Consider the following 10,676-nt stretch of genomic DNA (forward strand, 5'->3'; position numbering starts at 1 on the left):
CACAGCCATGTAAGCTTTGTTTGCTTAGGAGACAAGGCTAAAGATACCTTTAAAAAGCAGTCTCTGGCTTAGAAAAGAAGGTTAATAAATAACCTAAAACACATCTTCTCAATTTTTTTTTTTTTTCAAATTTTAGAAACAACAGCGTACCTGGTTGAGTACTCAAAAAAGAATGGAAGTTACCATGGAAAATTGTCTTCCCCCCCCCCCTTTTTTTTTTTTTTTTTTTTTTGAGATCTTCAAATATTAAATAATACAAATAATACAGACCTCCAGATCTTTATTGGAGTGAATGGATGAAGCTACACAATTTGCTCAGTACAGGACACTAGATCAGACAACAACATAAAGACAAAAGGAATCAAAAGCCTACAAATTTTATGAGCAAACATATATTACAAGAACTTAGCAGTTCTCGAAGCTTGTCCCAGTATCTCCCCCCGCCCCGTGAATAAGCGTATTTGCTCTCAATACAGTAAGATAATAAAGTAAAATCTCTTTGTTGAATTTGAAGACAAATAGCAGAAGTCATATTGATCAAATAAGAGGTAAATAACTACATTGTAAATGCAGGTACTTTGGAAAAGTTACAATCATACAGGACATTTAAAGCCCTCAGACTTTTTATTGCAAGGTTTGGGGCAGCAGCAGAAAGGTACTACTGATTTTTCCCCTTTCTTGGCCTTACTACCCTGTTGGCCTGTTGAACACTTGTCTCCCCACAAACAGTTAACTTGCAAAAGAGCTCTGAATTTTAGTAATAAAGTGATAATCTAGTTAATGAATTAAGACAGATGATAGCACTCGCTTGAGCCTGCAACTGGAAATGAAGGGAAAAGAACAAATCCCACAAGCTATATCCAAACACATGCCCTCAAGTTCCCACTTTGTTAGCCTGAATAACTGCGGTGCAAAACAGCTGCCTGCCCATCAGACCAGGCTTTTCTCAACATGGAGAGCTGCAATAATGAAAGCGTGGGCTGGTGGAATAAAAGCGCTGACTGTGTTTTGGACTTTATGGGCTTCTTAGGGAAGGACATAAGAAGAGAAGAAAGGAGTTACAAAATTTTTTCCTCTTTGCTCATATTCAGTCTCAGTTCAATTGTTATGAAAACATGTACACATACAACACATGTCGTCACCAAACTTGTAATTAGTTTTACATACATTTGTTGTAAGGAAGCAAAAACCCGTAACTCAGAACTAGCTGAGTAGGATCGAGATGTTTGTATTTTCTACAGGAAAGTGAGAGGATCAGAACATGGGAGAACTCTTGTAGTGCAATATGCCCACAACTAGCCGTGCTGCTTACTATTGCCTGCACTGCTACCATCATCAAGCAACCCACATTTATGCTAAAGTTCTTTTGAGATTTTAATCTACAAAACTTCGAATGAACCAAAGTGCTACTGCCTCCCACCCACTAGCTGGCCTAAACCCAGTCAGCAGGCTTCCTGCAGTTTTCCCACGCCTGATTGTTTTCCAGCATGTAGACAAAGTGTAGATCATGCAGAAAACCAACAAGTTAAAACTTTTTTTAATTTTTTTTTTTTTTTAACTGGAAAGGATAAGAACTGGAGAACACCAGCTCTCGACTCTTCTCTTTCATAATACAGGAAATACTTTGACAAACTGGAGTACAGCAAGATAACTTGAAGAAAGCAGCACTCTACATATGATGTAGGCTGTTCAGCAGATGGGGGGGGAGGAGGGAGGATATCTAGACAGATGGTCTGGAATTTGCATTTTGTAATTCAAAGATGAAAGCATTTCTCAGCCTACAACATAATGCGCTAATTTCAGCAGAACCTTAGAAATAATGCAAGAGGGTACCTCTCCCACAGTCCAGTAAAACTTCAGGAGAAATTCAAATTGAGTTTAAGGGTATAATGTGGGGACTCCAGAAGAAATCAAGAGGAATCATACTCCCAAAAATCTTCAAGTACCAGCATCATTTCTCAAGCCTCTGCTCAAAATGGAGTCCAGAATAGAGAATGACATGTGGCTACTAAAAACTCCAACTGAGAAAAGTCTCCACATAAAGATAGCCAGCGTTCTTGCAATAGCTTCAACAGCTGAAGACTGACACCAGTTAATGACTTCTTTGCCCTAGACATAGGAGATGTTTCTGAACCACGACTTGGAACCTACTACTCCTGCCCTCTTCAGCTCCATAGGTGTCACCACGAGGACCTGCATCTCCTGCATGTTGCACCCTAAAGACACTTTGCTTCTAGATCAGGCACCTCACCTTAAACTCAGTGCCCACATTTCAGAGAGACTGTGGCGTCTACTCTGAAGACAGACTCAATTTCACACAATGAAAAATTGGACAGAGAAGGAACTGGGGCCCAGACCCTACAGTGGCTCCTGATTTTTCAGGGGAAGAACCAGGTTCTCCGAGTCACAATAGCAAATACTCTTAATTACACTAATGAGCTGTGCCTCAAGTAAAGGTGGGAAAGGAAGAGCAAAGAGCACTTTTATACTTGATGGCACGGCAGAGGATGACAGGAGACACTGATCCCACTGAGTAATAGAGGTTAAATTATCTCCTCTGCCCACTTCTACTATGGCTAATTAAGTCATACAGACCAGAGAAGATAAAGGTATTCAGAAGCAGCATATTAAGCCTTTCATGTTTCTTTAAAAAAAAAATAAAAAATGCAGGATTTCAAAGAAGAAATTAAGACTGAAAGCTCTTCAGAATAATTTTTGTTACTTTCACCTCCTAAAAGTAGAGCCGGCAGCTGCTGCTGCCGTAGAGCCAGACTTATATCGAGCAACAGAAGAAAGAGCACTTTTAGACTATTGCCATACAGCTGCTGACCCCAAACTGGTCATATCAGACTGCTGAGCTTATATCTTTGCATAACACAGAAGTCAATATTCCTTAGCTTGACAGAAGCAAAGTCAAAGGTATGATTTACACTGATCTATACCTACTCACACACAGAGGCCAAGGCAGTTGAGGTGGTCAGCTGTATTAGCAGCACCTGCTATTAATCTGATGACATGAGGGCTGGTGGGTGTTTTGGTTTTTTTTAAACACAGGCAGGAATTATGACTCGAAGTAATACACAGGAATCTAGCAGCTGAAGATACAGCTCTGCAAATTCTGAAGGACTGAATTGTTGGCACAACAGTAGTCCAAGTGCTGTTACAAAGTGGCTTTGCAGCTTTGAGCTCATAAAATTACATTATTCGTTGCCTTAAGATTAATGTACTTTTACCACAGAAATGATCTTAACTTTCGTCAAGTAATATAAAGAGCCACTGCTCAACACATCATTAAAGAAACAAGTCTGCTCAATTTCCGTATTACAGATAATCTTATTTTAAAAAAAAATATGATAAATCAAGGAGATTACAGGACATCTGCATTCTCACTCATTTACATGAGATGCCAAGAAACTGTAAGCATGTTTTGTTTTGGTTCCAAAGCTATCTTTCAGACCTGGTACTGAACAATAAAATACCTAAGACAGCTGGAAACTAACTGGGTAGTGAGAAACACCTTAAGTGGTTTTGTGTGGCAGGGGAGATGCAGAAGTTTAGGAGAAGTGACAGTTAGCTAAAACCGTGTAACAAATTTTGAGTGACGCACAAGTTTGTTTGGCAAGATGTGTCTTCAAAACTGTGCTGCTCTCGTTCCATAACCTCTGCAATATCCTATTTGAAATGGAGAGAAATTCATCTTTGGGAAATGAAATCATTTTTTAAAAAGCGTGTGTATGCACATATCTTCACAAGTCCTGGACTAGTCTTTTCCACTCTCCCTCCTCCCAGAGGCAAAATTTTGTGGTACACCTTTCCAACAATATTAACCCATTCCTCATGCATTATCCTGCAAGTGCACATGAAGAGCTTAGCCATGAAATGAACAGCTAAAAATAAGTACTAACTTGCACTACAGCCCATCCATTTCCCAAAACATAAATTGCAGTTTTATTCCAGATTTTAAACATCTTCTTGCAAGAAAGTTGTTTTTCTTTGGACGATAGGCAAGGACACTGTCATCCTTGAACAAATACTTAAGACCATCAGGAAGGGAGTGGGGCTTCCCCCCCTTTTTCTTCCTGGAAGGGGAGAAGGGAAGAGGGACGGGAGCAGTAAAAAAACCCAACAGGTTAACGGAAGATGCAAAGTGAACATCACCGAGGGGCAACCACTGTAACAATAATAATAAAAACACTCAAGAATGTCAAGGGAGCCCAGGGGAAGAGGTGGGAAAGCAATGTGAGGAATACAGAGGAGGTCCAGTGAGAACCACTGTTTGTACACCCAACACTAAAGCATGGCTGCATGACAACCCTCTACCTACAGCATTGCTATATTTTGCTAGAAGATAGAAACATGAATATCCTCCAATAGCCTACAAAGCTCAAAATTTAAGGGGCAGGGGAAAATAAGCATTAAAATATTATAGCCTATACACCAAGGGAGAAACATCATAATGATATGTGGGTTTTATCATTTGATAGAGGTCAATACGAGCATTCACAGAAGAAACACTTTCCTTTAGTCACTAAATCAACACACCTGTCATTTCATGATCAAGTATATACTTCATATGAATGACCTTAGATCTCTGATCCGATTTCTTCTGAAGACCCACAATTCTTGGAAATACAGCTTGTCAATCTATCATCACACTTCACATCTTAGACCACATCCTCCTTTGTATTACCAGTAGGTTAATTTCTCTTGATCTTTTGTACCATAACTCCTCAGCGCCATCCAAAAAGCAACACTTACAGAGTAGCTGACACTTGACTTTGCTCCTTGATAGTAAGCTGAAGAAAGTTCTCCATCCCAAACTGAGATAACAAGTAACGTAGAATTCACTGCTGAAGACCCTATACTTTCTCAAAATACCATCTGTCAATGTCCCTGCAATCCAGGAGCAGGGACTGAGCAATGAAAATGGCAACGGGTGTTTTCATTTATGGAAAACAGTCACCACAACAGCTCCAAGCTAGCAAATAGCCTGTTGATAAGACTATGTGGTAATAAGCCAAACACGTTGCTCCAACAGTAAAGCACATAACCTTGCTTCACAATGCATATTGTGGCATTCACACAAGTGTCTTACAAGCAGGTTAAGCAGGCAGGCTTTTTTAGTAGTTAAGACATGCTTGGAGTAATCCAATGGTTTGCAGGGCTAAAACAACAGGAATAGTATCTATTCTTCCTCAAATAACAACTCAAAAGGCAGCCATAAAAAACTGGACATGACAGGGACAATTTGGGGAGGGGGGGAGGTACACACATTGATAGCTAATGGAGGAACCATGGGAGAGTTAACTGATGACAGCATAACCGCTTTGTTTAAGAACAGATCCCAAACAAGCAAAATGCATTTAGCTCCGGCAGTTATAAGTTACTGCTTATCTACAGGACAGAAAAAATTAGTACGCACTTCATTACTAAACCTGTATCCTCCGTAATTACACTTAAAGAGGAAACCTGAAAAGGACCCACATAAGTAGGTTAATCAAGAGCATCACTCTGGAACTATCGGTATCAACAAACTCCTTTTTCTACAGCCCATCTACTGGGCAACAAAAGGTACAACAGTCACAGCTGGAGTTTTGAAAATTTCTGAACTCTTCTTTTTGTATCATCTGTCTTCTATTTTAGAACCTGATTTTGACTGCATGTACCACCACAGCGACTGGGGAAGCTAAGAAATAAGATCACAAAAAACAAAAAGGCTGTGAAAGATGAGAACTTCAGAGGCGTGTTAGAGTGTGTCTAAACCTATATTTTGTGCAACTTTTAACTGCAGCAGTGACTAACATCATAGACAAAAGAAGTCCTTGTTAAATATTAAGCATCCATGCCCTTTCTGTTAGGGAGAAAGGGCTTATGACAAGTGCCCCAAGACATCCAACGGCAAAGATGCCTTAAGGAAAAATACCATAGTATTCGGGTAGTCTTTATCACCCATAACACATGAATAAAAACAGGCAATTATACCCTCTCCTTTTAATCTAGCACAAATAACCTTTAAATAATTCTTCTGTCATGTCAACAGGATATATTTTAAACCGTTCTCAAAGGAACACTACCAGCATAAGTAACCTTTCTTTAAATTTCACTGTATTACTACTTTGAGTATGGAAGAGCATATATTTTATCACCCGTCACCATCACATTTTACACATCCTTGACAGTGAAGAGAGATCAGTCAGCTTCCCTGTGATCCAGGCACTAGGGTAGGATTTAAGCAATTAAAGTATGTTAGAAGCAAACATACTGTATAACCCTCATTTAAGTTTTTTCAATCTCAGTTTTGAAGGCTTAACTTCACATGACCCAGCCTTGAACATTTAGAGGCTTGGACGGCACAAAGCTTTAGGTGGCCCCAAAAAGCTATCAGCAGCGTGACATTTACCTTTGTTACTCTTAACTACTATTTTATCTCCGGTTTCTTTACACTGGCAAACGCAAACAAGGAAACTTAGCCACCCGCACCTCCAATTGTCTGGAACAGCATTAGAACGAGCGATTTTTAAGGGCCAGAAAAGGCGATTGTGCCATCCACGCTAGTTCTGCGTCCTGCGTGTCACAGGCTGACAGCCTCTGGGTCACAGCATGAAGTCTTTGTCAGATCAAAGTTCTCACTGCACTATTCAGCAACAAGCAGCTGTTTTGGGTAAGCACATAAAAGCTATAGAAAAGATGCAGCAGGTTTTCAGTCACTGTCTCCACAAATGCCGGAACTTAACTGCCTTCCTTCCACGACCGACCCAGGGAATGGGCTAGGGTGAGGAAATAAATCGGTCGCTGGAAGAGTATTTATCCTCCCAGCCCTGGCTAGCCAGCAGGCTAAATCCATGCCAGAAAAGAAAACATGGAGCCACAGCTACATATGGCAGCTGGAGGACACCAGGCTAGCGCTCACAAGTTGATACACGCTGGGAAGGACGCGAGGATGCCAGAGAGAGGAGCGACAGCGGTGCGGGAAGGACCTATCTTAACCCATCTCCCCTTCCACCCGCGGTCCCGCTCCCACGGGGGACCCGCTGGCCGCCGTTACCTACCTGTGCCGGTGCTCGTCGTGCCCTTGCCCGTGGATGAGGAAGCCGCCGAGGTCCTTGCCCCCTTTGCTGGTGTCCACATGAGGAATGAGCACATCCTCCAAGCCCAGGTCAAAGCGCTTGTGCTTCGAGGAGTCGGGGAGGAAGAAGAACGCCCCGAAGCACAGGGTGATGAAGGCACTAAGAATAAGGAGCAGGATAAATTTTTCGGAGAGTCTCAAGGTAGCCCTGTGGTGCGGGAAGGCGGAGGCCCCCAGGTTCAGGGGGGGCAACCTCCGCCCGGACAGCGGCAGCAGGGCGGGAGTGGTCATCCTTCCGCTAACGACCACCCGGCGGGGCCCGCCTCAGCCCCTCAGCAGCCCAGCCCGGGCCCGGCTCCGGCTCGGTTCGGCCACCTCCCGGCCCGGCGCGGGGGCTGAAGGCGGCTTCACCATCCTCCCCACGGGTGCCGGGCCGCGTCCCCCCCCCCCTCACCCGCCGAACCACCGAGCGGGGGAGGCAACGGGAGGGAGGGGAGGGGGGGGCCGGGCCGCCTCGACGGCCCCCGCCCCCCCGTGGGGGGGGGGGGGGGGGGGTGCTCGGCCGCCCCGCTACCTGCGCACCGTCCCTCTCCCTCCCTCCCTCCGCCCCGGGGGCCGGCAGGGCCCCTGAGCGGGCGGCTACCGGGTCAGCGGCGCTCCGCGGCCGCTGGGCTGCGGGACGCCGCCACCGGCAACAGCGCCGAGGAGAGACAAGGGGCTGCCGAGGGCCCGGCCTGACGCTCGGCGTCCCTCCGCCCGCGTCCCTTTAGCCGGGCCGGGCGGAGGTTCATCCCCGCCGCCCCGCTGACGGAACGGGGCCGAAACGGCGCCGGGGAAACGGCCACCGCAATTCCACTCCGGACCCTCTCCTCTCCTCTCGCTCTCTCTCCCCGCCCGCCCCTCAACGGCGCCTGCGCGGCGGCGGAGCGGCGCAGGCGCGCTGGGGGAAGCGAGGGCTCGAGGAAGCCGCCGCTGAGAGAGAACCCGCCTCTTCGGCGGGAGGGGCGGGGCCTGCCCGCGCTCTTCTCTGAGGGAGGGAGAGGGCGGCTCGGCCGGGCAGGGACGGGGGAATGGCGGGCAATGGCCGGGGCAGCTCGGTAGCCCTTCCCTGACGGCTCGGCGTTGACCCCCCCGCCCCCCCTGCGGGCTCCTAAACGGCGTCTTGCGCCTCACCATTCTGCGGCAGCGCCGGTGTCTCTTTGCGACCGCGCTGCTCTTAGGCGGTTAGAGGGTGGCAGGTCGGGCAGCATAAACGTGAGGTGTTTTTTTGGGTTTGGGGGGTTTTTTTTGGTAAATAGCGCGCAGATCTGGTTTAGCGCGGGGTCCTCTTGGGGACCTCGTGAGGTAAAGCCCCGTGGGGGAGTAACATTTGTCTCTGGTACGACAGACGCGTCCCTTGGGAGCCGCACGGAGCTCTGAGGCGAGCACGCGTCACGCCACGCACGGAGGCATCGAGCTGTGCCCCCCACCGCCCCTCCGTGTAATTTGGTTTATCGTAAGGGGCTCGGCCTGGGTCAGCTTTCCCGAGGGCTGTGGGTCTTCCAGAAATAGTGCCAGCTCTAGTGACTTCAGCCGTTTGGGCCATCCAGCTCCCCGAGCCGCTTATAAACCTGCGGGGATGCTGAGGCAGAAGTGCTACAAGAAGGGGCGTAGGTGAAGCGACGGGCAGAAAACAGATCTGAATTGCCCTTCGCAAATAGGAAACGTGACCGTTTTACCCTGCTCAGTCACGGCTTGCTGCCTACGGGCACACACAAGGCATAGTTCTCCGGTCTGTAAAGGGTTTCATGCAAAAGCAAAAGGAAAGGTGAAGTAAAGGCCTGAGCAAGGTAGCTGCAGGAACCGGATTCAGAGGAGTTAAAAGAACAAAAGCGTGCTGCTCGTTTCAAAGTAGGGTGTTTCTCACCTTTTAAAAAGTTAACCCTGTTACTGGAGCCTTGAGTACTCCCAGATTATGGAGAGCAGAGTGTGTTTAGTGAACCTGGCAGACGAGGCTGAATCCCAGCCAAGGAAACATAAAGGCAGGGGAGACGACAGGTCGGTTCAGCCTGCTGAAGTGAAGTTAGCTGGGCTGGAGAGGACTTCCAAGGTGGAAGGCAGCATCCTCAGACAGTGGTAGGACCGATAAGTTTTGAGGCATGTGTCCTGCAGGCAGACAGAGCAGGCACGGAGCCAAGAGTGGCTTCCACTGCCACTAACGCTGCCAGCGCCCATGAGTGGGGTGCCCTTGATCCCAGTCACAGCAGTTACTGGTATCTGAGCAGAGCAGGTTTGATAACAGACCTAAATGCCTGGTATTACTGTTATCAGTCTTATACTTTGCTTTAAATATTTTGAATCTTTGGGGAATTATGCTGGCCTGTGGAAAAAAACATCCCAAGTCCAGCTGGACGTGCTGAATTAATGAAGGATAGTGCTCAGCTTTCTGGTCTGAGTCTGGTGTACTATGGAAATTAAGCCCTCAAGAGAGGTTAATTTGGGAGGATTCCAGGGAGGGAAAGCAGCTGAGCTAATAAAAAAACTCTGGCGGTCAATGTCATGGCACAGGTGTGGGTGGGTCCAAAAAAATGAGATTAATAAACACTTAGGGTCAGTCAGGTTATCTGAAGTTAATTGATCAAGGTGAAGGAGGCCATCTTCTACACCAGATTAACTCTTCTGCTCTGATCACTCCTTATGTCCTCACATCCAAGCTATGTATCATGCCTTGCTGGATCTTTTTGCATAAAGTGTCAGAGATAATGGCCTTTCCCATCTGTCCACCCAGCTAAACTCTTCCATCAACTTATATTTTTGCTTCCTCTTCTCTGTTTTTTACAAAGAGGACCCACGACAATGCCGTGCAGCAGACAGCTGGACCCTGCTCACTAGTCTTGGACTAGTAAAAAACAGAATGAGGTGAGAAACTCTGCCATGAGGTGATAAAAACCAAAGAGCCAGTGTCCGACAGAGATACCAAAGAGAGAGCATATACGAAAAGAGCTGTATTATCAATGATATTACAATGCACTCCAACCAGTACAGCAACTAAGCCTAACATTTTATGATGTTACTACAGGATCAACAGGCTTCAACTGGTCTGTTGGGCATTTCAGCTGTCTTCAAGTTTTGATCTGGTAAAGTATCTTCAAGTCTTCACGTGTTAAATTGCTTTCTCACACAGTCTGAAAAAAAAGGATCAGTCCATGAAGACTTTTGTTCTTCAGTCTTTTTGCCCTTTGCTTCACTCTTCTCTGCCAACTGCTTGTTTCTCTTTTGCTTTAAAGACTGAGCAGAAGCTTCCAGTTTCTTTATAAAATGTTTCTTTGTGTTTAGCTCCTTGCAAGGAAGTGACATTTCTGTAGGGTTTGTAGTTAATGATGACCTTTCCAAATTCTAAAGCATCTGTGTCTAAACCATGATGAAGTTTTGTATTTCTACAATTTTATGCTTGTTTTGACTTCCCTACTCTTTACCAAAGTCTAAGAGTAATTTTTCATCCTTTGGTTCTGTCATACTGGGTAATATACATATCCCTGTAAGTCTGCCAGTGATTTTCCACGCTGCAGTGGTGGTGCTCTGTAGCTGAACAACATTAAATATAGAACTATATTGAATTAGTTGGTTTTGT

General features: G+C 45.9%; 1 protein-coding gene across 2 annotated transcripts in view; it reads right to left on the reverse strand.

Moving 5' to 3' along the window:
* The window catches only part of MAN1A2 (mannosidase alpha class 1A member 2), a 147,713-nt gene extending 139,746 nt beyond the window's left edge, over positions 1-7,967 (reverse strand). For both annotated transcript variants that reach the window (XM_052794200.1, XM_052794201.1), the window contains exon 1: positions 7,050-7,967. In XM_052794200.1, coding sequence (XP_052650160.1) covers positions 7,050-7,357 — 308 coding nt within the window. In that variant the 5' untranslated portion in view covers positions 7,358-7,967. The remainder of the gene's footprint in view (positions 1-7,049) is intronic.
* Between the last annotated feature and the right edge of the window lie 2,709 nt (positions 7,968-10,676).

The sequence above is a fragment of the Harpia harpyja genome, chromosome 8, assembly GCF_026419915.1.
Source record: "Harpia harpyja isolate bHarHar1 chromosome 8, bHarHar1 primary haplotype, whole genome shotgun sequence".
NCBI classification, from domain to species: domain Eukaryota; kingdom Metazoa; phylum Chordata; class Aves; order Accipitriformes; family Accipitridae; genus Harpia; species Harpia harpyja.